At 34.6% G+C, this 27,767-nt stretch overlaps 1 protein-coding gene across 1 annotated transcript; it reads left to right on the top strand.

The window, feature by feature from the left end:
• The first annotated feature begins 3,817 nt into the window (after positions 1 to 3,817).
• On the top strand, positions 3,818 to 24,044 carry LOC100376863 (1,4-alpha-glucan-branching enzyme-like). The gene is made up of 13 exons (XM_002732807.4): positions 3,818 to 3,965; positions 4,943 to 5,112; positions 5,491 to 5,606; positions 7,666 to 7,930; positions 8,499 to 8,589; positions 9,735 to 9,944; positions 15,731 to 15,974; positions 18,009 to 18,107; positions 18,383 to 18,665; positions 19,439 to 19,623; positions 20,379 to 20,509; positions 21,537 to 21,654; positions 22,158 to 24,044. The coding sequence occupies exons 1-13, from the start codon at positions 3,850 to 3,852 to the stop codon at positions 22,203 to 22,205; spliced, it is 2,076 nt and encodes a 691-aa protein (XP_002732853.1). The 5' UTR covers positions 3,818 to 3,849; the 3' UTR covers positions 22,206 to 24,044.
• Positions 24,045 to 27,767: the final 3,723 nt, after the last annotated feature.

The following is a 27,767-nucleotide window of genomic DNA, read 5'->3' on the forward strand; positions in this document are numbered from 1 at the left end:
TTACGATAAAATATGTACATGTGGCAAAACGCAAGGGTGCCACTTTGTGAAAACATGCCGTAATATAGGGTATTCTGTTTCTAACGTCAGTTAAATACCAGGTTCACATGAAACATTACGGCATAAACAGTGGCACAAACGCCCGCTATCTGGAATGCGTTTCTACGTTCATAGATGTAGCAGTGGACATTCTAATCACTTTACGGGGATACACCCCATGGAGGAAGGTAGAAGCCAATTCATAATGAAAATATACAGAACGTATAAATTGTGCAATAAATACCGTATTCTCGGCGAATATAATGATACTGGCTGTAAATAAGTGTGGGATTACCAGCTTATTTGTCAAGAAAAAGATGATATATTTTATTTAGGGTCGGTCATACTATCAGTTTTAGAACACTGTGTTTTTGGAACTGTTCTGTACACATAAATGCTTAAATAATATTTAGTAATCATCTCAAAACACGGTACTGTCACACAACCTGGTTCGCGGTACCATGGAAATCTGCCTATCGTACATTGAGATTTATCATCAATTTTATTAAAAATGTGTTGTATATTGATGCTGAAAATGTTTTTCGAAAGTAGGACGTCTGGCAATGTTTTATTACTCGGTAATATAGCTGTTAACAGGAAACATTGCCGTGTATCGAGTGATATAAATTTGTTTGTTCTCAAAACAGTTACTTCCTTCTTATTTGTGTATCGGCCGATATAAAAGTTGTTCACTGTTTCCAACTATAAAAGTTGTCTTAGTCATATTCGATATTAATTGTTATCGACTTGCACTATATATGCTTAGCCCTCAAACAATATACCCTCAGTACACTTTGTTGGGGAAATGTAACAAACACTTGTAAATGGGAAGTAGCACTACAGGAAGTAAAAACTAAAACTAGGAACTTGCGTATAATGTCAGACATGTCGACGTCCTGGCAATGCGTTTCTAAAATTCACCTGAAAATAACTTTGAAACTAATATAATGCGTATTACCAATAACTGAATAATGAACTTGGTGGATTTAGACTGGCATTTGCAGTATATATCTAGGTCCACCAGGAAGTGTGACGCAGCTCGAATATATACATGTGTTCCAATTTACTCGCGTCAATCACGTGCTTAACACGAAAGGAGCTCATTGGGCAACTCTTTATTTCTGAATTCTTATCCTAGCTGAAGTCAACAACCAACCAACCTAGTAGTTCCGCTCAATAAGTGCGTATATACCAGACTTGCCGAATCTTGTTATCACTGCATATCAAACAATGTTGTTGTATCATAAAATTATCACAGCAAATAATAACAGTGGATATTTGAGTGTCATTGTCAATGTGTGATGAACCAATTCTCAAAGACAGAGAACGTCGTTTATATGATTTTATTATCAATTATATATTTTTAGTATAATCCATAGTTGATGCGATACTTGTATGAATATAGTTTACAATATATCTAGCTGCACTTGAAAGAAGAAATGCGAGTGTAAAACTTATATGGTCGGCGGAGAACGCCCTTCATGGTACCACCAGTCTCGAAAGTAATTTACTGGGCGATGAATGTTGTGAAAAAGGATAACTTTGACAACCAATACTTAATGTTCCTTTTTATTCATTGTATGATTATGATTTTAAGGGGAATTATTATGCCACAAACATTCACAACATCAGCATAGTTTATTTAAAGAAAAGAAGGAGGGTCGTCACCTGCACACGCGCGGGAATTGAGTCCCTGGCGACGATAACACACGCTAAAAAGCAAAGGCTCATGGGTAGACGCTTGTTTGTAAACAATAACTCGTTATGACCATCTGACGCATGCGCAGGTGACGACTCCTCTGCTTTAATATTGTGACTGATAATCGTCGAAATTTCAGCAAAAAATCCAGAATTGTGTAATCGAGTCACATTTACCAGTCATCGGAATGATTAGGAGCATATATTTGAAATCTTGAAGAGTGTGACCAGAGTATTTTTTTTGCATGGTGTCTAGTCTGTATATTATTATTTGTTTTTTTTATTTTGACAATACCAGTCCCTGCAACCCCTTGCATGCAATTGTTTTTTTCTTTTTCTCTCGGTGTCTAGCTTGCATTTTTTAAACAAATCTTTTAACTACTCCCCCCCGATTTCAAATAGTCGAACCCCTAGATTTATTTTTACTAGTAAAATACCCCATATGCCTGTTTTATCATTTCAAATCATTGCAACACTTCGGTGACCGTGTCCGAATTCGATGACACGTTATCATTTTCAACGGTAGATATAACATAATCAGCGAAAATTTTGAAAATACTAGAATGAGAGAAAAATAATTTTACACAATGTGGCGGAAAATGTAAATATATATTCATAGAATTATCATGTTGGATTGACTTTCAGGATTACAGGATGGTATATGTACGCTTTTCTATATGTTACTCGAACTTAAAATAACAGTTAACCAAACTTCGAGTTACGGGCAACACGTTTTTTTCTGTTCAGCTTTTATGGTTCCCGTAATTCGAAGTTTAGTTAACAGTTAATTAAAGTTCGAGTTACTTAATGTGGACGTTCAACGAAACCAGAAATGTATAATACCCGTAACTCGAAGTTGAGTTACAATTTGGGCGTGGCTTCTCAGAAGTGGGCGTGGTCATTTTTGTAACTCGATGTTCGTAACTCTTTGTTCGTAACTCGTTGTTCGAACTGTAACTGTAACAATACGCGGAGCTCACTACTACATGACATACTTGCACGTAACTTACGCAATCAGCTGTCACCTTGTAACCAACACGACTCCACCTTTTGACCTGTGTCCGACATGCTTGCTGTGTGTGACTTCCGTGCTTCTCAAGCATTCACAGCGTCGGGACTGTACCTCCATCTTTTCATAGACTGGTAACCACACATTGTAAATTGACACCAAATGGACGCTTCATCCAAAGCTTCCGCGTCTGTGAGTCTTTAAGTTTTAAACATTCATTATCGTACAGCGGGTGCAAACAAGATTCGTACGGGAGAACTCCCTAAACCTTGCAATATAGCGAGGGATTTTCTTATTTGCGGTATTTGCTACATTTTGTGATAATCTCACTTCCCCTTCCATCGATTTCAGACTAATTATTTTTTGGTGCTACGTACTATGGCTAAGTTGTCTGTATATTGCAATATTGTTGCAATATTATTACTTATAAAGTAAGTTGTAAGTTATCCTACGATTCTTTTTTGCGGTCGCTTCCAGCCTGTGGGCATACTAGTAGTTGATAGGGTTACTGGAGTATTAATGATAACTTTCCCAGGGAAGTTGTAACGTGAACCTAAATATTGGATAACTATGTCACCAACTGTCCGAGACGAGCACGGGCACGTACCCAGGAACTCTGTAAAACAGTTTTCACATTTCATTCCATGTGCGTGTTGAACTCAATTCACTCCGCAAAATAACGCTATGATTTTGTTGCACCGCATACATGTGTTGTACTCATCGGGAATCTTGTCTAGAGTATTAATGCGCCGATTTATGCGCGTTTTTGTAATTCATCGTCGCTGTTTACAACTTACTAGTATATGCACTATAATACGTGTATATTAGTACTCTCTGGCACACTAGTTACAAGAGTTATTCGAATATATCAATCAATTGTTGACATTTACTAAAAAAAATACTTATATATAAAGCGTGTCATGTAATTATTATAATTGTGTGGAAATAAATTTAAAAAGGTTAATATATTCAATGTTTAGTTATCTGTCCCTCTAGCCAGACTGTACTGTCTCATTCACTCAATGGTTGACCCTCAAATGACCTTTTCACTTTGTTTACGTAAGGTTACCCAGAGGGCGCCCTTCTCCCTCGTACCGGCAAACATGGCTGCCGTGGAAGGATGGTTTATCGACGCCGACAAAGTCACCGTACCACACTTAGACAGACTACTAGAACTCGATCCATATCTTGTACAGCACCAGAAAGAAATCAAGAGGAGGTAATTCAAATCAAAATTTTAGTGTATTTGGTTTATTCCAGGAATCCGAGTTTTTTATCAGATTTTAAATCAGTAGAAATGCACGCGTTATTTTTTTTAGCCAAACCACGGTTGCAACCGTGGCCAAGCGCACATTGTTCATCGACACGTGTACTGTATGTTGTGCGTTTACGTGTGCGATTATTGGCGTGCATTGCAGTTTTCATTTTTAAATTATCCTGTTCAGTCGTGCAACGCGTCGACTGAAGTTGTAGGTCAACGAACTTAGAGGTTAATGTCCGGCCAAAGTATCCCAGTTTTCTGCACGATCACGCCACTGTTCTATTTGCTGCACTTCGCGGAGTCCCCAATCAATCACGTGACGAGTACAACGGGTTTACAACTATGATTTACTTATTTATTTACTGATTTTAGCAGTGGAAAATTTTTTTGCTAAGAATCAAACCTGAGCGAGAACTTATTAAGCCATGAACAAATATTAATGCTTCACTTATGCAGTTACAAATTTTCATGTAACAATTTTTTTAAAGTTATTGCCAGAATTAAAAAAAAAAAAAAAAATATCAAAAATATGGCAATTTGTAAAGACAATTTGTATGCCAATTTAAAAAACGAGAAACAGGCTAACCTGCATCATTTTTAGAAAACAAATTTCCCAGAAATATTTCACTTTTTCACCACCAGTCACCTTTTTTATCACAAATAGTTACATTTATAGTCTGCACTTTTCTTACAAAGATTGTGACAAAAATAAACAAATTTTTTGAGTAAAAACGGGAAAAATAGACTCAAATTTTTGTTTCCAGCAATATTGAGGAATATGTGCTGAAAAATTTGAAAGAGAAAATCTGGTGGCAAAAAAGGACCTAAAAATACCGGGCATTAAATGATAAAATGACAATTCTACTTGTCAGGCCTTTCCAAAATTCTACATGTAGCTCATTATTTCATCCACCTGCAACTGTATTTGATTCTAGATATGGATGTTTTTCTGAAGTTCTTAAAAACATAGAGGAAAAACATGGAGGCTTGGATAAATTCACAAGGAGCTATGAGCATTATGGGATGCACAGAATGCCCAATGGTGGAGTCTATTGTAAGGAATGGGCACCATCGGCTGAATCCATGTATTTAAAGGGAGAATTCAGTAAGTATTCATCATCAGCTCATGTCGCAGGTTACAGCGAGATAATGATGTTATATAATCGATCTCAGAAATTGGCGCGTAACATCATCTTTATCGTTTGCTCCATACTAATTGTGCATACAAGTTACTAGATTGCTGAATGCATCAGATGTTGCCATTCTGTACATTGTATTGGGCTTTTTATGAAAATGACATAATGTAATAAAAAAACTGGACAGATTTTTTCCCCTCGGTTATACCATTACTATTTATGTGTGTTCATTGCTTTCGCATCTCAGGCATTGTTTTCATGTATTCTTTCACAATTTTTTTCCCAAATGTGATTCAGGTCTGCGTGTTTGAACACTTAAAACTTTAGTGGGTTACATTTCTCTGTAGACAATTGGGACCACAAAAAGCATCCATTCAAGAAAGGAGAGTTTGGTACCTGGGAGTTAACTATACCCCCTAATGCTGATGGTTCGAGCCCTGTACCCCATAACTCTGTCACCAAGGTAAGAAGATCAGTACTTGCCACCATACTATAGATATACTACACTGGTTTGTCACTCTTGTCACATGATCAGTATATCACAAAATTACGGTTGGACACCAACAAATATATTAATTCTCTTCCATGGGTGAGTTTGTCACAGACTCAATAGAAAGAACCAAACCATTCACTGAGATTTATTCAGGCAAAATACTGAAATTTAAACAATAAATGTTCCGGGTACTTGCTCAAGAAAATACTGGGTAGCTAGGCAGGATTGTAATTCTATTTGACTCCCATGTGTGAAGCACACAATGGTAGTTTTTGCAGTTAGTGCGTCTGTATATGTGTCTGTTCGTTCTATCTCATCCATCTCAAGAAATCTATTTATAAATAAATGCTGCTCGGACTGATAAATGTGATATATATAGTAGATATATATATAGTATGTTATAAAAATAATATACATTTACTTCTATGCTATTGATGAATTGCTTGAAACGTCTAGCTATTTTTAATAGTTACTTAGGACAATGATTACCATATATTATTTTGGTTGAAATTCATACATATTAATTACCTAATTTGCATGATACATAGTTAGATAATTTTTAGCTGTTCCTTGAATGTTCTTCTGATATCTAAAGAACCACTCATTGGATTTTGTATGAAATTGGTACATAAATGCTCTGGATTAAATGAAATAAAATAAATTAAATACCAAATTAGGGTTCATTTCCAGAAATATTCAAGAATATATGAAAAAAGTACAGAAAAATTTGGGCAAGAAAGTCTGGTGGTGAAAGGCTAAGGCACATACCAGTAACAAATTCACTCCAACAAAATGTTGTTTCCCTTTCACTACAAAATTAAAGCAGTGAATTATTTGTATGTATAGTAAATACAATATTTGCAATTATTATAAACTGTGATGTAAAACACCATAGCATTGCACATGTTTAAATTTGATTCATCCCACCAGCAATAACTGACTAGCAGATTATTTGTCACAAGTTTTTTTTTTCTGTTTCACTCATACATACATGTAGAAAATAACTAAAAATGTTGCATCAACTAATTGTTTGACATCATTTAATATTTAAATTGAACCACAATTGCTTTTCATCTGCATATTTAATTTTGACCACTTTCAGCTGCTTTGCATCATTTCATTCAAATCATGTGCACAGATCAATCATAAACTTTCTTACTAACTTCAACCACTGGACTAAAGTATTAGTGTCTATTGGTTTGGCATATGAAAGAAGATTAAATCATGGTGGAGACACTGAGCATCTTTGCTGCTAAAATAATAACAGCACAGAATTATAGCTCCACCACAAGTCATTGTCATGTGTGGTGCATTGTTTCCATCTTCCCATGTAGGATTCATCTACATATGTCTGTCCACACTAGTATGTTTGGCTGGACAGATCATGTTTTAAACTTTACACGTACTTCACAAATCATACATCATGACAATTAAGTTACCTCGGTTTACATTGACTCCATTATTAATTATTCATGGTTTGACATGCAGTATTTATAACGGGTTCAGATTTGACAACATTAAATGCACATATCACCTAGGATTTGATTACTTTTAAGTTCTAAACTCGTTACATTTTTATTTACTCAATGAAAACTTAATAGTTATAATTCAAGGAGGCAATTTGACTTCTATTTTGTATTTTGGGTTGATATTAACCATGGATATTTACACTGAATTATCATATCTGATAAAAACAAATATTAATGTAGAATAAATTTAGATTTTGAGGGAATTTAAACTTAATATAATAAAGCACAAGGCACTGTGTCTGAAAGTAGTATTCCTTTAGTAAAATAATTGCAGATGAATACAAAAATTGTTGTTATTGGTCTGTACTAGTAAATCAAGGTGCATTTGCAGTGGTTTATTATTTTCATAATTCCATTTCATGCACTGCAAAGACATCATATTTGATATTAATAAAATCATCATTCTACAGGTACTGAAACATGCAATATCAAAACTGTCATATTGTTCATATTTTGTTATTATTATTATAAAAAAAATGACAAATTCTATCTATCCTCAGCTTGCCATAGAGACAAAATCGGCAGAATTGGTTGAAAGATTGTCGCCATGGGCACCATATGTAACACAGGCTGATACTATGATATACGAAGGTCGATTCTGGGATCCTCCAGCTGATAAAAAGTACCAGTTTAAACACCCACGTCCAGCTACCCCACCCAATCTTCGTATTTATGAGTCACATGTTGGTATCTCGTCTTGGGAAGGCAAGATTGCTAGTTACCAACATTTTTCGCATAATGTACTACCAAGGATTAAGAAACAAGGTAAGTGCACTGCTTTCATGTTACCTTAAAAAAATGCTTTTTTTTGCTTTTTTCTACTTGAAGTTCAAATTCAATAAAAGGATGACACTGAAACTCAAGCTGATATAAATAAAACAATCAGAATTCAAACTACATGTACCAAGTCAACTAAAACTTATATACAAGAAAATGGTATCCCCTTGAGCTAACAATTTTTTTTCTGCTCAAATTTTGGTAAATTTCACTGAATTCAATCTTAATTTTGGACCAAATAAAATGTGTTACTGCTTCTAGTTTTCTGAAAATTTTATGTGAAAAAGAGTAGACTACAACATAAAGTAAACATTATTATTTTCAGGAACACATTCACATGTGATCAGTGAATATTCTGTGCAAACTGTAGCTGCCCTTATCTCTGTACCTGCCTTTGATCAGTTCATCACAGCTTGGTTGGATGTATCAATTCAATCAATACCAGTATAGTTATCTAAACCCTGTCTTCAATTATCATCTATAATGCTAGTTGCATTAATGAGGACTTTACCAGAATGATATTTACTAAAACATGGGATGTCTTTTTGTATTGCAGGTTACAATTGTATTCAGATGATGGCTGTTATGGAGCATGCATTCTATGCTAGCTTTGGTTACCAGGTAACCAGTTTCTTTGCTGCATCCAGGTTAGTAATTAAACGATGTATTTCTAAATGTTTCTGTATGTACTTGAGAAATATCTACATAAATAATAGGGGTACATGTACATGTACATGTAGTCTAAATACAAAATCTAAGTATGTCTTGGAGATTAGTTATAATTTGAATTGGTAAGGTGATTAGATGTGACAAATCAATCATAGATATCTGTTGCTGACCCATGGCATTTGAATGAGTTACTTAACCGTTTCACCACAAGTTCCTTCTTTTAATCAAAAATTCACAAAATAGTCCTGTTTATAGTCTTCACTTTCCTTCAGGTGATGAGGAAAAAAATAGCAAAATTTTTTAATTAAAAACAGAAAATTTACTCAAATTTTATCTGTTGGCTCCAAAATAAGGGTAATTTCCAAACGTATTGAAGAATATAAGAAAATAGTGCGGACAAATTTGGGCGAGAAAGTCTGGTGGTAGAAAAGTTAATTACAGTAATATGATAAAGTTGTGAAAAAAACAATCAGAATACAGAAGAACATGTGAAGAGTGCACTTACTGTATGGTACTGGTGGGTTTCTTTTCTTGGTCAAAGTTTTAATCTTTACTCAGCAGATGATGTTACGTGCTGGTAAAACCTGCCTATCTAGATCAGGTTATCACAGGCCTTGAAGTTGTATTATCAACACAATTTAGTTGAACGCTCTTTTAATTTTGAGTACCTTGGCTGAATATCAAAGCTGAAAAGTATGGGGTTCATGAACTGATTAAAACCTGATGTATTGTGCTGTTTATTATTGTATTTACTACAATAAATCCAAGATGCACCTATTGGTTATACAGAAAACAACTCAAGTGTCTGGTGCTGTCAGACTTGCATCTTGATGAAATAATCCATCGCATTGTATATTGATTTTATGAGAAGGACAGACAGACAATTCTACATATGATTTGGTGACTAGGATGTCGAAACTGAAACTACAAAATGGCTCTGTCCTTTTCAAATATTAGTAAGGTTAATGTCTTACCAATAACAGTTGCATTTGTTATCCATATTACTTTGCATGCCGAGTGTTTTAAACAAAAATGTTGCTGACAGTACAAGTGTAATTTGGATTTCTGCATTTAAATATGCGAGTACATTGTACTACTGGTATATTGTTTCATCCTACTGCAGTCGCTTTGGCAACCCAGAAGAGTTGAAGCAGCTGATTGACAACGCTCATAGTATGGGCATAGTGGTCTTACTAGATGTCGTACACAGTCACGCATGTAAGAATGTTGCTGATGGATTGAACGAGTTTGATGGATCGCAGTCTCATTACTTTCATGATGGACCCCGTGGTTTCCACAATCTATGGGACAGCAGACTTTTCAATTATAATAAGTAAGTACAGCATTGACTTGTACAAGTCTGTTTGTCCTTGTCAATAAATTCACTCGATCATCACAGATTTTTTCCATCCTAGTTAATAAACTCAGTCACACCAACCATCTTAGATTATTATATACTACTGAGTTAGCAGTCTATAGAATCTATGCAGCAATCTACAAAATTGGGATACTGGTTCTTGAGATAAAATTGGCAGTTGTTTTTAGCAACGATATCTTGGCGACTGCCAACAATGCCACAACATGTACACCAATGGTGTACTATAAAATTACAGAGTTACATATTATCACACTCCAAATTATGAAAATAACTATGATTAGAAAGTTATAAAACTACCAAGGTAATCTCACTGAGTACTAATAATCTAAAACAGGGAAAAAACAACCATCAAATATTATATTTCTAGCTTAAAGGCTGGTAGTCCTTGTGCAGTGATGTTTGAATTCCATGTAAACAAACAATGTATTTGACACGTGTTGTGTAGTCACTGTGCGTCTCTTTAATCTACTGTCAAATGTTGATCAGATCATATTTTAACTGAAAAAATGTTGCACAAAACCTTTGCTTAATTCTGGGCATTTTCTGGTTAAATATGTAAAAGTGCTGTGAAATCAGACAGCAGTAAACAACATGCAAAGTGAATCATTTATTAATCAGTTAATCTTATGTTTCACTACCAAATAACTGAAACATACTGTAAACTCACTCTACTTGGAACTGAAACATATTGGAATACCCAGTAATTGAAACATACCGTAATCTCACTTTAACACGGTAATTGAAATGTATAGTAATCTCACTCTATCCAGTAACTGAATGATACTTTAATCTCAATCTACCCGGTAACTGAATGATACTTTAATCTCACTCTACCCGGTAACTGAATGATACTTTAATCTCACTCTACCCGGTAACTGAATGATACTTTAATCTCACTCTACCCGGTAACTGAATGATACTTTAATCTCACTCTATCCGGTAACTGAATGATACCATAATCTCACTCTATCCGGTAACTGAATGATACTTTAATCTCACTCTACCCGGTAACTGAATGATACTTTAATCTCACTCTACCCGGTAACTGAATGATACTTTAATCTCACTCTACCCGGTAACTGAATGATACTTTAATCTCACTCTATCCGGTAACTGAATGATACCATAATCTCACTCTATCCAGTAACTGAATGATACTTTAATCTCACTCTACCCGGTAACTGAATGATACCATAATCTCACTCTACCCGGTAACTGAATGATACTTTAATCTCACTCTATCCGGTAACTGAATGATACCATAATCTCACTCTATCCAGTAACTGAATGATACTTTAATCTCACTCTACCCGGTAACTGAATGATACTTTAATCTCACTCTACCCGGTAACTGAATGATACTTTAATCTCACTCTATCCGGTAACTGAATGATACCATAATCTCACTCTATCCAGTAACTGAATGATACTTTAATCTCACTCTATCCGGTAACTGAATGATACCATAATCTCACTCTATCCAGTAACTGAATGATACCATAATCTCACTCTATCCGGTAACTGAATGATACCATAATCTCACTCTACCCGGTAACTGAATGATACCATAATCTCACTCTATCCAGTAACTGAATGATACCTTAATCTCACTCTATCCTGTAACTGAATGATAACATAATCTCACTCTACCCGGTAACTGAATGATACCATAATCTCACTCTATCCAGTAACTGAATGATACTTTAATCTCACTCTATCCAGTAACTGAATGATACCATAATCTCACTCTATCCAGTAACTGAATGATACCATAATCTCACTCTATCCAGTAACTGAATGATACCATAATCTCACTCTACCCGGTAACTGAATGATACCATAATCTCACTCTATCCAGTAACTGAATGATACTTTAATCTCACTCTATCCAGTAACTGAATGATACCATAATCTCACTCTATCCAGTAACTGAATGATACCATAATCTCACTCTATCCAGTAACTGAATGATACCATAATCTCACTCTATCCAGTAACTGAATGATACCATAATCTCACTCTATCCAGTAACTGAATGATACCATAATCTCACTCTATCCAGTAACTGAATGATACCATAATCTCACTCTACCCGGTAACTGAATGATACCATAATCTCACTCTACCCGGTAACTGAATGATATCATAATCTCACTCTATCCAGTAACTGAATGATACCTTAATCTCACTCTATCCTGTAACTGAATGATACATAATCTCACTCTATCCAGTAACTGAATGATACCATAATCTCACTCTATCCTGTAACTGAATGATAACATAATCTCACTCTACCCGGTAACTGAATGATACCATAATCTCACTCTATCCGGTAACTGAATGATACCATAATCTCACTCTATCCAGTAACTGAATGATACCATAATCTCACTCTATCCGGTAACTGAATGATACCATAATCTCACTCTATCCGGTAACTGAATGATACCTTAATCTCACTCTATCCGGTAACTGAATGATACATAATCTCACTCTATCCAGTAACGGAATGATACATAATCTCACTCTATCCAGTAACGGAATGATACCGTAATCTCACTCTATGCGGTAACTGAATGATACCATAATCTCACTCTATCCGGTAACTGAATGATACCATAATCTCACTCTATCCGGTAACTGAATGATACCATAATCTCACTCTATCCAGTAACGGAATGATACCGTAATCTCACTCTATCCGGTAACTGAATGATAACATAATCTCACTCTATCCGGTAACTGAATGATACCATAATCTCACTCTATCCGGTAACTGAATGATACCATAATCTCACTCTACCCGGTAACTGAATGATACCATAATCTCACTCTACCCGGTAACTGAATGATACCATAATCTCACTCTATCCAGTAACTGCATGATACCATAATCTCACTCTACCTGGTAACTGAATGATATCATAATCTCACTCTATCCGGTAACTGAATTATACCATAATCTCACTCTATCCGGTAACTGAATGATACCATAATCTCACTCTACCCGGTAACTGAATGATACCATAATCTCACTCTATCCTGTAACTGAATGATACCATAATCTCACTCTATCCGGTAACTGAATGATACCTTAATCTCACTCTATCCGGTAACTGAATGATAACATAATCTCACTCTATCCGGTAACTGAATGATACCATAATCTCACTCTATCCAGTAACGGAATGATACCGTAATCTCACTCTATCCGGTAACTGAATGATACCATAATCTCACTCTATCCGGTAACTGAATGATACCATAATCTCACTCTACCCGGTAACTGAATGATACCATAATCTCACTCTATCCGGTAACTGAATGATACCATAATCTCACTCTATCCGGTAACTGAATGATACCATAATCTCACTCTATCCGGTAACTGAATGATACCATAATCTCACTCTACCCGGTAACTGAATGATACCATAATCTCACTCTATCCAGTAACTGCATGATACCATAATCTCACTCTACCTGGTAACTGAATGATATCATAATCTCACTCTATCCGGTAACTGAATTATACCATAATCTCACTCTATCCAGTAACTGAATGATACCATAATCTCACTCTACCCGGTAACTGAATGATACCATAATCTCACTCGATCCTGTAACTGAATGATACCATAATCTCACTCTACCCGGTAACTGAATGATACCATAATCTCACTCTACCCGGTAACTGAATGATACCATAGTCTCACTCTGTCCTGTAACTGAATGATACCATAATCTCACTCTACCCGGTAACTGAATGATACCATAATCTCACTCTATCCGGTAACTGAATGATACCATAATCTCACTCTACCGGGTAACTGAATGATACCATAATCTCACTCTACCCGGTAACTGAATGATACCATAATCTCACTCTACCCGGTAACTGAATGATACCATAATCTCACTCTACCCTGTAACTGAATGATACCATAATCTCACTCTATCTTGTAACTGAATGATACCATAATCTCACTCTACCCGGTAACTGAATGACACCATAGTCTCACTCTGTCCTGTAACTGAATGATACCATAATCTCACTCTACCCGGTAACTGAATGATACCATAATCTCACTCTATCCGGTAACTGAATGATACCATAATCTCACTCTATCCGGTAACTGAATGATACCATAATCTCACTCTATCCGGTAACTGAATGATACCATAATCTCACTCTACCGGGTAACTGAATGATACCATAATCTCACTCTACCCGGTAACTGAATGATACCATAATCTCACTCTACCCTGTAACTGAATGATACCATAATCTCACTCTATGCGGTAACTGAATGATACCATAATCTCACTCTATGCGGTAACTGAATGATACCATAATCTCACTCTATCTTGTAACTGAATGATACCATAATCTCACTCTACCCCGTAACTGAATGATACCATAATCTCACTCTATCCGGTAACTGAATGATACCATAGTCTCACTCTATCCTGTAACTGAATGATACCATAATCTCACTCTACCCGGTAACTGAATGATACCATAATCTCACTCTATCCTGTAACTGAATGATACCATAATCTCACTCTATCCGGTAACTGAATGATACCATAATCTCACTCTACCGGGTAACTGAATGATACCATAATCTCACTCTACCGGATAACTGAATGATACCATAATCTCACTCTTCCGGGTAACTGAATGATACCATAATCTCACTCTACCGGATAACTGAATGATACCATAATCTCACTCTACCGGGTAACTGAATGATACCATAATCTCACTCTATCCGGTAACTGAATGATACCATAATCTCACTCTACCCGGTAACTGAAACATACTATTATATTACTCTACCCGGTAATTGAAACATACTATTATATTACTCTACCCGGTAACTGAAACATACTATTATATTACTCTACCCGGTAACTGAAACATACTATTATGTTACACTACCCGGTAACTGAAACATACTATTATATTACTCTACCGGATAACTGAAACATACTATTATATTACTCTACCCGGTAACTGAAACATACTATTATATTACTCTACCCGGTAACTGAAACATACTATTATATTACTGCATCAATTGGTCATTAAACCATTATCATTTCCATTTTTATATATTGACCAATTTCAGCCATTCTGTGTCATATCATTCACATGTTCAAGAACAATCATAACCTTTCTTACTAGCTTCAACCACTGGACTAAAGTATTAGCGTCTATTGGTTTGGCAAAAGAAAGAAGATTAAATCATGGTGGAGACACTGAGCATCTTTGCTGCTAAAATAATAACAGCACTGAATTTATCGTACCTCATTTCCATCCCTCACTTCTATTACATGAAATTGACATACTGAACTCCTATTCTTGAATTAATGATAATACAGAGTAGCTAAAAAGCTAGCTTAAGAGACATGTTTTACAGTACATAATAATGTGGCAGCACACTCTAATGCAATATATTAATACTGTAAAATCTGTATTAGAAGCTGCGGCTTCTATTAAAATGATAGAATGCAACAGAGAGGATGTGGCTTCTATTAGAGTATCTACACATGAAAAATGGTGAATTTTTGATTCTCAATTATTCAAAAATAATGGGTGCGACTTCTATTAGGGATGCGGCTTCTAATACAGATTTACGGTAGGTTTGTAGAAGAGCAATGATTATTAATAAAATGTCACTTCAAACACAATTGCTTTCCACTCTTAATTTTTCTCTGTTCTTGTTCTGCTACAGCTGGGAGACGTTGCGCTTTCTACTCTCTAATTTACGTTGGTGGATGGAGGAATATCAATTTGACGGTTATCGCTTTGACGGCGTTACGTCAATGTTGTACCATCATCATGGGTTGGGTGTCGGCTTTAGTGGAGATTACAACGAATATTTTGACTTGTCCACAGATACCGAATCACTGACTTATCTTATGCTAGGCAATTATATGCTACATAAATTTTATCCCTACTGCGTTACTATATCTGAGGTAAGAAATTTAAATCTCATAATTAAGATTATGTTGTAGCTGAATTGACATTTGGTAGCTTTAGATGTCACAGAATTTATTATGTAGGTGGGACATCAACATGGATGGCTGTATATATGAAGCATCATATTTTTAGTTCCCAAAAGTCAGAAATGGGGACTTTTGTTCCTATATGCTTCAAGTATGCACATAATGTTGTATATACTTACGTCCACTTTGCAGCCATGTTTGTTATATTTTAAAATGTCAACTGCTTCTCAGACATGCCTGAGCTGATGCATCCGGAGTCATTATTCAGAATCCTTTGGACCGATTCCGTTCATTCTTTGCATGTGCCTAGTACTTTATGTGGGACATATGCACATTCAGTGGTTTGATTCAAAATGACTGACTGGCAGCCATCTTGTTTTTTGAAAATGCCGTATTTTGGACATGCTTTATCAGTTTTCATTCAAATTTGGTACATAGATTGTACATGTTAGGATACATGTCCATGACAATTTCTTCCGCAACAAGAAAATTACAAAGAGTTCCAATTGCTGTATTCCCTATCCCAGAATCTCAAATTCGATAATTACACATATGTTAACATTGTAAGCCCTATGTAAAGATTTATGGTAGGGCATGTACCATGGCAACAAACATTCATATTCATGAGATGAATGGTAATGTAATTTTAGTGCCTCATTCTGATCCTCAAACTTGCATTTTCTCAAACATACTTTAAACAATTTTAGTAAGTGCAATAACGTAGACATGCACCTCAATTTGTTTTACTTTCACTTGTGATCTATGTTTTTCTTTGCTATGTCTTAAACTGGTGGGGTCGTTAGCAACACATGTTCGAATTTGATGTAAATAAACAATCTGTTGTATTTGTCACTTGGAACTCAAGTTTCAAGGACACGCTTGCAACAATCCCTTCGCTTTAATATGACTAGAATAAAGAGAACTTTCAAAAATTGAATGGGGACTGTGTCATTTTCAATGACTTGTTTCATCTGTCCTCTAACTCTGTGACTTTGATCCAGGCCTTAACTGGAAATCCATGCTATGTCTGTATGTCGCCTGAGAAATTTCCATTCAAAATTCAAGTATCTGACTGCTTTCTACATTTCCTGAACATTATACCTGATAAATTGTAAGCTTTTATCCAATCCTGAGATGGACGCCAGTGTTTCTCTATCAATTTAACCTATCCCAAAAGTAGACCTGGAGAACCAATTTGTCATCAATCATGTTTTACACTGATTTCATTGTACTTAGTACAGTAAAACCTATTATAATAAAAACCACATATTGACCACCTTGAGGCAAGTAACCTGTATATAAAGAGCACCTGTCTAATGTGACTAGTGACCACCACTTTCGGTGTACAAAGTCAAAAATGATGAAAGATGATTTCAATTTTAGTATTTTATATGTCATGTATGTTATTTTCATTGTTTTGTTTCTCTATTCAATTTAAACTTACTTTTGTTTTTACTTCGCCTTATCATAGATTCAGAGAAATGGATGTGAAGCAAAAATTGTTTTCGTTGTCATTGTCTTTTCTGTTATTAACTTTTTTTGGCTACAATAACTCATTTAGTATGTCATACATTAAAGTTTTTCGAGGTATGGATAAATATGTGAGCTTAACTTGAAATCTGATGATCAGTTCGTAAGGTATGGTGGTGGGTTTCCATAAAATATACTTGCATCATCTTTAACTTTCTCTAAGAATCATTACATGACTGACTGACTTGATATGTCTGTTCAGTTTACTGTGAGAAAGAAGAGTAAACCCAGCAGTGTTCTGAGCATTGATGTTGTTTAGATAGTACAATATTGATGGAATTACCTCTGCTACATTCTTGCACATCTGTGAGTATTACCGTATGCTTGGAAACATGTGTAGCCAAGAACATGTTCTTATATATATTATTTTTCTTGATTCAAGTTGTTTGTATGATTCTATGGTGCACATTTAGGTCAAAGCAATCAATGATTTCATTGTTATATCATTGCTATTCTATTTCTTTATTTGACAAGGATGTCTCTGGAATGCCTGGATTATGTAGACCGGTAGAAGAAGGTGGCGGAGGATTTGATTACAGATTAGCAATGGCAATTCCTGATAAATGGATTAAGGTATGTGGTCAATCTAACATCCAAATATTGAGTATTCATGTATGCATGGTGATTGGTTGAAAATGTGATATATTGCACAGTGTATGATGTTCATTTCATATCTAGCAGTCGTGGAAATTACAATTATTATATTTTTTCGTAGAAGTGTTTTTTTTTTTTATAGGTCTTGCATAAATTGCCTGTACTCAACATATACTTGATCAGTACTTACTTCTAACCCTCCTAATATTTGCTTACAAACATTACATTTTGTGCTATTTTTTCCATTCTTGAAGCTCTTAAAAGAATTCAGTGATGACCAATGGAACTTGGGTAATATCGTACACACATTGACAAACCGACGCCATGGTGAAAAGACTGTTGCTTATGCCGAGTCACATGACCAAGCGCTGGTTGGTGACAAGACATTAGCATTCTGGTTAATGGACAAGGAAATGTACACTCACATGTCAACGTTGGCGCCGACAAGTATGATTATAGATCGTGGCATTGCATTGCATAAGATGATACGATTGATAACTCATGCGCTTGGTGGGGAAGCATGGCTCAATTTTATAGGTATGGTTTGTTTCCAATCCACTTCATTTCATTCAAGATATGCTAGCATGTTTTACGTCATTAAAGTGATTGACATCATTGATACCTTTTGCAGTGTTTGTTTGTTTAGCCAGTGTTATTTATTTATTTGTTTGTTTGTTTTGGTAGTGTTTTATTTATTTATTTTTTTGTTTGTTTGTTTATTTATTTATTTATTTATTTATTTATTTATTTATTTACCAATCATACTATCGTTCCCTGGCACTGTGGATTGGAACATTACATGTGACAGTTTTTATGTTCCCTTTGAAAAAAATGTCATTCTCCCAAATACAAATGCCACGAACCTGGCAAGCAGGCAGAATGTACACTTTTTCTATTTTAACCATTTTGCCACCCGTCAGGTAGCAATGCATACAACATGGTTACAAAGATGCATTATACTCTGGTTACAATGGTGTACATATATTATAAAAAGTTAAATTTCTGGCACCAATAATATCATAAGAGGACTATATAAACTTCATGAAAATATTGGAGACTAGTTGCCACCAAAATAACAAAAAATGGCAAAAGTGTCGACTAGCACAAGAATATTCGAAACTTTAAACTTTAACAAGTTTTTTTTTTACTCTGATTTGCAACAAATGTTGCATGAAATTAAAAGTAGTTTTAAATAAGACAAGTTCGTCTGTTTTGGTTGTATTGAAAGTTTTTCACTGTCAAATTGTCAACTATAATAACACAGCTGTATTTCTGAAAGTCTCTTACCATTCGTACATCTTTATACACAGGGAATGAGTTTGGTCATCCTGAGTGGTTGGATTTCCCCCGTCCTGGTAACAACAACAGCTATCACTATGCCAGGAGGCAGTGGAATGTCCTCGATGATGACAACCTGAAATACAAATATCTGAATAATTTTGACAGAGCAATGAATGAACTAGAAGATAAATACCAATGGTTGTCAAGTGCACAGGTAAGACATGCCAATCCCACTAAGACTTACCGGTAACGTGCCTCTCCATATTGTTTACTTTAATGTATGTTTATTAAAGCTCCTTTAAGATCACCTCTAATAGTTCATTTTAATGTACTGTAGAATACTTTATTTTCGCTTGGAATTAATTTTCACTATTTTCGCTGAAGGAAATAAATCGTAATTTTGACAAAATTTGAGTGAATTTTAGTTTTTATGCAAAGAATGTGGCTAATTTTGTCTCAATCTTCTGAAGGAAAATATAGAACTATGATTATTTTGTGAATTTGTGAGGGAACTGGTCATGGTGGGAAAAAGGTTAAAGCAAAAAATACTTGCAATGTGGGTATAGTTTATGCATGGGCGTGATCAGACAATAAAAGGTCACTTTTATTTGGATCTCAGATCAACATTAGATGTTAAAATGGCCGCCAAGATCTTGTTGAAAGTGAGACTACCACGTTACTTGTGTTTTGTCCCTCAAATAATGTTCTATTCTGATCTGTTGATCATATCTACTGTTCCAATTACCATGGTTACAGTGAACATAATCGACAAGAGATAATATGATAGGTGAAAATAAATCATCTGTTCCTTTCACTCTTAGTGAGATTTCGTCAGCCATTTATATTAAAGGTTCATTGATGTTATTTTAGTAATTAGCACTAGTGAAATGTATCACTCATCATGAATGTTTCCTTCCCTGGCAACCAGAGAATGTTGACATCATATATTCTACAACATTTTTCTTTCAGGCCTATGTCAGTACGAAACATGAATCAGATAAAGTAATTGTATTTGAAAGAGCAGGCTTGTTATTTGCTTTCAATTTCCACCCTACTCAGAGCTATTCTGATTACCGTGTTGGTGTGCACACACCAGGAAAGTATCCTTTGTTATTCTACTTTATTTGCTCTTGGTATATGTGATTGTCTGTTCCTTACGTCAACTTTCTTTTTCAAACAACTTCTTGTTGAAATTTATTTTCAACTTTTTTTATGATTGGTTTTATATTTTGTATATAAGTACTTTGGGTGGACCCTCTATAAGATTTGAACTTTCAGAGAAGATATATATATTCAATTCTTCAATTTTAGTGAATATTTTTGTCACCTTTGGTGAAAATGCTATTTTTGACTTTTTCTTGAAAATCACTCCTCCAATTGCTTTGATATTTGGTATATGTGACATTAGGGGAACACTCTACTAATTCACAGACAACCGGAGTTGATAAATCCCCTACTTGGGTACTCTTCAATTTATCCTTATCAGTGATAAGATCGAAACATAGGAGTTGAGGCAATTGTAGTTGCATGCAATTATTATTGCAAGACTGCCCTCTGCTAAAGCAGAGGAGTTTTTTCGACTGTCAGGTTGCTTGTATATTTTAATGAAAAATCTAATTTCATCTGTTATGTAACAAAATACAAATCTTCACATTGGTCGTCATGTGACACTGGTCGGCCATCTTTATTCTGGGTGTGAAACTTCATAGATCTGGTGAATCTGATTGGCTTATGCATGTCTGAGATGAAATGAAAAGATGGACAGATGAATTGGCAGACAGGTACTGTAAAATCTGTATTAGAAGATGCAACCTCTATTAAAATGGTACAATGCATCAGAGGGGATGTGGCTTCTATTAGAGCATCTACACATATGAGAAATGATGAATGATTGATTCTCCATTCTTCAAGTAGAATGGGTGCGACTTCTATCAGGAATGTGGCTTCAATACAGATTTTATTGGTGAAACTTATGAATGCTAATTAATAATTGTAAATATTAATCTTATTATGAATAATAATAAGCAACCATTACTTTTGCAAAGCTGGAAAGATTCAATCATTTGTTTTAATTTGATAAATTAATCAATTATCTTATACTTTTTCCTTGATGTGATATTCTCTCAGATATAAAATAGTTTTAGACAGTGATTCAGAAGAATTTGGTGGCCATAAACTAATTGACCATAATACAGATCACTTCACGTTCAATGAACAGTGGAATAACAGACAACATTCACTATTGGTAAGTGGGGCTCGATAGCATTTTATAGATAAAAACAACTATAAGAAACTGTGCATAACCTGCCATATCTGACTGTGCTAGAAATTTTATTAACTTGGAATAAAAATACACCATTAACAGGAGTGTGTATCATATAAATAAAAGTGAATGTAAACCAACTTTTACATTTGTTGTATACATGTACTGACCCATAAAAATATTACCTATTTTGACCATAGACATATAGCATCTACCGGGGGTATGTCCTCAGCATAAGTTAGAGCAATAGAGAAAATAGAAAAGCTCAAACTTTTTTTTTTTCATGGTATGTAACTGTGTGTGTAAAACTGCTAAAACACATAATTTCAAATTTGGAACATGCAGTAATTTTTAACACTTATTATGAAGTTGTTCTCAACCATGTGTCAACAACATCACTGCCATCTTGAGCAATTTTCACCTGTTTACGATGTAATATACACTAATATAGACTATTTTTCATTTCTATTTCTCTTTTGTTCCAGATATACATACCATCACGAGTGGCAGTAGTGTTTGCTAAAGTGGAATGATACCTATTAATTCATCTGTTAAATCATTGATGTGCTACCTGCAGTGCTGTGGTCTTCGTACCGCTCCATTTTTTACTTCCATGTGTGAATTAGCACACAGAGGGAGTCTTTGTGGTTACCATGTCTGTGTGTATGTGTGTCTTGACTGACTATTCGTCAGTTTTGAATGAAAGATATCCTGGGATAATTCAAAAACCTAATTAGTTTTTTGCTTGAAATTCTTTAATGTTAATTATTTTGTGCCATGAATAAATTATTGTGATGATACCCTGTTTTAATTTATGCGAGCCATGATTAGATTGCTCTGAGTTACTCTACAGTGTCATGATAAGTTACAGCTTGAACTCTGTGTATATTAATCACCTAATTAGAATAGTGATCTGCCAATGTTCCCTCAGATACAAAATCAAATGTATTTCTTTTGCTGTACTGTATTTAAAGAGTTTTGTTATATTATCAGTTTTGATACAGTGGATCAGATCAGTGTACATCTCAAACCACAAGCTTCTTGTTAGGTTTTAATAACATTTCCTTTATCTACTTCATGCTTTCTGCCATAACCTCCAGCACACAAGGGTTCCTTCAAATTCAATTCTTTTGTTTATTGTAGCCTGATTCAAGATTGATGTTAGATGTGTTGAGGTATAATTTGTGATAAAACCATTTACAATGTTTTCTGCATGTATTGTAAGTTGCCATGGTAAGAGAACAACAAGGTTAACATTCACTATTTTAGTATTACTGTGACTGGTGTAATAATGTTTTATACACTAAAACAGCAAAATTGCCAGCCAACTTTTTTTTACTGTTTTTTTGTGCATCATTACTTGATTGAATTAGTTGGGTGAAATCAACATCAAAAGATCCCTATAGGGACATATCAATCAATGTTTCCACTGTTCATACTGTCATCTAAATTTTTTTGAAAGCATTTTGAAGTAAATTGGGCCCTAAACCTACATGTAATGCAGTTGTTATGGTAATCGCAAGTACCTGTATATGTATAGGATCAAGTGTTAAATATTTTGCCTTTCAGCGAGCATTACGGTATGTTTTTTTTCTGTTGGCAGCAAAAATCCTGTTTCGAATTCTGCTTCAGGTGCACCTTAAATACAACTTCTGCTTCTGGTTCTTTTGGACACTGCGACAACGTGAATTCAAGGATAATCCAATGAATTATGAAACAAAGAACCTAATGGCTTTACCAGAAAGAAATCTTAATTCGGTTGTGACTTGATAGTGCTGAAAACTCAATCACAACGAATTTACGGAAACTCTTGGCAAGACTCTCTAAGCATTTCATGCGCATTTTGTACATGTTAATATGTTATTTATTCAGACCCATTTTATTCTTGAGAATCTTTGCCGACCCACACGTTGCTGCCTGATACATGTTTATTTTGGTACTGTTACAAATAATGTTCCTACATTTGTGCACATGATATTGATTGAGATTTCATAATCACAAATTTGCAGATTACTATTTATTAATTTCGCGAGAGGAGCAAATAAGGACTGTTTTTTTTTTTACATTTGCATATTAAGTGGACCAATATTTGAACTGGATAAAAAAAGCCTAATGCTATAAACTGATAGTTTTACAGGCTGTAATGTTAAATAATAGAGATTGCATAGTTGAGTAAATGTTGCATATTATACACTTAGGATAAAAAAGCATGTCTATGCCCTCAAGTAGTTGGAACTAGCTACTACTTTTGTTTATATGGACCATTCTTATAAATTGTTACATATACCTGCGTCTCTGTAATTTGTATGCGATAGCTGCTGTGCAGATCTAGACATTGCAGTTTACAAATAAAATATATCTTGCTGAAAAAATGGTTGAGAATGTTCATTTCAACTTTTAAAATGATGCATCTCACAAACTCTTGAATACATCTGTCTGTGGAAGGGGCTGCGGCTCGTCCTCATGTTGTTCTTTCATGTATGCTGCGTTGAGATGTTGATACCTGTCTGTCCTTTGTGGCATTTTACAGACAAATAGATGGTGTTTCGGCACAAGACGTCTAACGATTCATAATATCTTGATTTGTTGATATTCCAATTTTTCCCCAAAGTTCATCATGATCTGACTCCACTCTGTACTACAAGGGTACCAATGTACTAGGTTGATTTATATTCTAGGTAGCGAGAAGGGTTTGATGACGTTTTAGAATAAGCATTCTGTTTGTTGTCTTATTCAGAACTGTAATTTAGCGTACATGTTTCGAAAGCCCAAGGGAATATTGACTTGAAAAAATAGAACACAATAAAAAAAATGCTTTAAGAAAAAATTCACAAAGTTATGACCATATTTCTTTGAAGTCTTAACCAACAGTACTGCTAAAATGGACGTTAGGATAAATATGCAATATTTGCGACAGGAAGCTTATCACTCGTCATATCAAAATTGTCAACAGAGTATACTGTTATATCGTGTAAGCCATCCCAAGGATGAACATTATGCAAATATCCACGAAATTGCAGTTATTTGTGTTAGCATTTGAAAAAAAACTGATTTGGGCAGTGTCTTTCTGAAATTTCATTCTTTTGAAAAGCTAAGATGCTGCATTAACGTCAAAAATAACCGTTTTAAGAAAAAAATAAAATTTTCCCTTCTGCTACATTAAATGGCTTGAGATTAGCTCTTGTAAAATTTTAGGTGGTATCAATCAATCACCTAGGTCTTCTAAGTGCCAGATCTGTCATCAAAATAATAATGCATTTAGTGAATACAGAAACTATTCTCACATCGTACAGTGCAACTGAATCAACATTTAATTCATTGTCATGTGCTGGCAGGACTTGATTGATGTTGAATTCTATGAGACAAAAATAAGATTTATTTTGGTTTTCAAAATTAACACTTAATTTAGATTAAGCTTAAAAAAAAAATCAAGGTTTTACACACTATTAACTTTGATCCAGATGGATAGGGATGAACATACTGTCGTAAGAAAAACAAAACAGCAGCCATCATTTTAAGAGAAAAAATGTGAACCTGTAACAGAATGTATACAGTATTATAAATATACAAAGATTGATTGAAATTGCCACAATCATCACCTATTACCGGTACAGTAAGTCTTCTTAGTCCTCAGCAGTGTCTTGAGTTCTCGTCCATAATCATTTGAAACCACTTCACAAAATGTACAAAAATAAGTCATAATGGAAGGAAGACTTATGCACATCAATTTGTTTTTCATCTTTATCGAATCAACTTTTGCTAATTCTTCTCAAAATTAATATGAACTCCACATGCTCGTTTTTTGTGATGGCCATGTTTGATTCCCGTGTGCGAAGCACAAAAAGGGAGTCTTTGCAGTTAGTGTGTCTGTATGTGTGTGTGTGTGTGTGTGTGTGTGTGTGTGTCCGCCTGTTCCACTGATATCTCAAGCACCATACATCAGTTTTTGATGAAACTTGGTGCATAGATGCTCTGGGCCAATGCGCAGATTTGATTAGGTTTTGGTAAAAATCTATGCATATTAATTACCTAATTTGCATGATAATTAGCTGATTTTTAGCTGTTCCATGACTGTTCCACCGATATCTAAAGAACCACACATTGGATTTTGATGAAACTTGGCACACAGGTGCTCCAAACTAATGCTTTGATGTGATTAGTTTTGGGTAAAAATCTGTACAATATTAATTACCTAATTTGCATAATGATTAATCAATTTTCGGCTATCTCAGGTACTAATCATCACATTTCAATAAAACTTGGTACATAGATGTCATAGGACACTGCACAAACCTCATAGTTTTTAGGGTAATATCAGTAGATATTAATTACTAATTAGCATAATTAATTAATTTTCAGCTTTTGATATTTCAAGTAGTAATTGTCACATTTCAATGAAACTTGGTACATAGATGTCATAGGACACTGCACAGACCTGATAGTTTTTAGGGTAATATCAGTATATATTAATTAGCTAATTTGCATAATTAACTAATTTTCAGCTTTTGATATTTCAAGTAGTAATCATCACATTTCAATGACACTTGGTACATAGATGTCATAGGGCACTGCACAGACCTGGTAGTTTTTAGGGTAATATGAGTACATATTAATTACCTAATTTGCATAATCAATTAAATTTCAGCTTTTGATATTTCAAGTAGTAATCATCACATTTCAATGACACTTGGTACATAGATCTTCTAGGATTATGCAGAGACCTGATTAGTTTTAATTGGATATTAATTACCTAATTTGCATAATGTTCCACTGATATATAAAGAACCACAAATTGGATTTTAATGACACTTTTAAAGAGAACTATGCAGAAACCAAATTAGTTTTTGGTAAATATTTATGCTTATTAATCACCTAATTAATTAACACTGATATCTCAATAGACCATTTTCCGTACACTGCGAGAATCACGCATTATGCATGAAATCGAACGTAAAAACAGGACAAACAAAGGTCATAGCGTCGTAGTCGCGTGGGATTCGACAAACGCGAAAGTATTTCAGGGACACTTCCATGCTTAATAATGTGCTGTCCACATTTGATGATAGGCAATTTCGATTAAGTGAGGGTATTCGGAAGCAATATTCCTCTGTCGAAGATCGGCCGGTCAATGTAAGCTGCGAATTAAAGAAATTCTAGTTCAAAATCAAATCGTTCGATTTTTGCAGCAGACGTTTGACGCGCGTCTTTCATGCATCTCGCAATTGTTCGGAAAATCACCTATTACTGATCATCACATATGAATAAAATTTGGTGCATAAATGCTCTAGGACAATAGACAGGCCTGATTAATTTTGGGTTAAAATTTGTTCATATTAATTTTCTAATTAGCATAATAATTCATAATTTCTTTGTTCTGTTCATATTAGTTACCTGATTTACATAATTAGTTTTCAGCTTTTCCACCAATATCTCATGTACAAGTAATTTTTAATTAATTTTTAATGTGTCTTCAATACTCTCAGCACACGGGAGTTCTTTCTAAGCTTTCTTCGATTTTATTTTCAAGTGTCCCTAACCATTGTTGATGAACCTCCAGATATATATACAAACATGAATATATTATAGACAATATGGTCATTTGGATTGAACATAAATAAACTTACATGATTTATTCATGTCAGTTTTTTATTTATGTTTTGTAAATTATAATGCATGTCCAGGAAATGATACAGGACAGAGTAAACCAGAATTAACAGTTCCCATGACTTTGAAAACACAACAAACAAACAAACTGAAACATGTAGGGTTACAAGAAGCTTTTAATTTAGATTCACTGTACAAGTAGGAAACAAAGCATTTCAAAAATCAAAAAAAAAAATATTTTGACCCAGTCTTAAAATAATCCTTGTAACAAAAAAAACCCAAATCTAAAAAGAAATTTTTCAATTTTGCTAACTCTGATGGACTTGATATTACTAAAATGTTTTTGCCCCATGCTGATTGATCACTCAACTATTATGCAAACTACCTGATTTCTACTGTAAAACGATTTTTAACTGATTTTTTTGACTTGTTGAAAAAAGAAAAGAACACTCCTTTCATGACATGTTTGTACAGCTCTTAAAGCTGAATTA

This window comes from Saccoglossus kowalevskii, chromosome 7 (assembly GCF_978046115.1).
Source record: "Saccoglossus kowalevskii chromosome 7, keSacKowa6.1, whole genome shotgun sequence".
Taxonomy (NCBI): Eukaryota; Metazoa; Hemichordata; class Enteropneusta; family Harrimaniidae; genus Saccoglossus; species Saccoglossus kowalevskii.

Bases quoted from the DNA above. Each gene is read 5' to 3' on its own strand.
- LOC100376863 (XM_002732807.4), top strand. From the start codon at position 3,850: ATGGCTGCCGTGGAAGGATGGTTTATCGACGCCGACAAAGTCACCGTA. The intron at 7,931-8,498 runs GTAAGTGCACTG...TTTGTATTGCAG, and splicing joins ACCAAGGATTAAGAAACAAG to GTTACAATTGTATTCAGATG. The intron at 9,945-15,730 runs GTAAGTACAGCA...GTTCTGCTACAG, and splicing joins AGACTTTTCAATTATAATAA to CTGGGAGACGTTGCGCTTTC.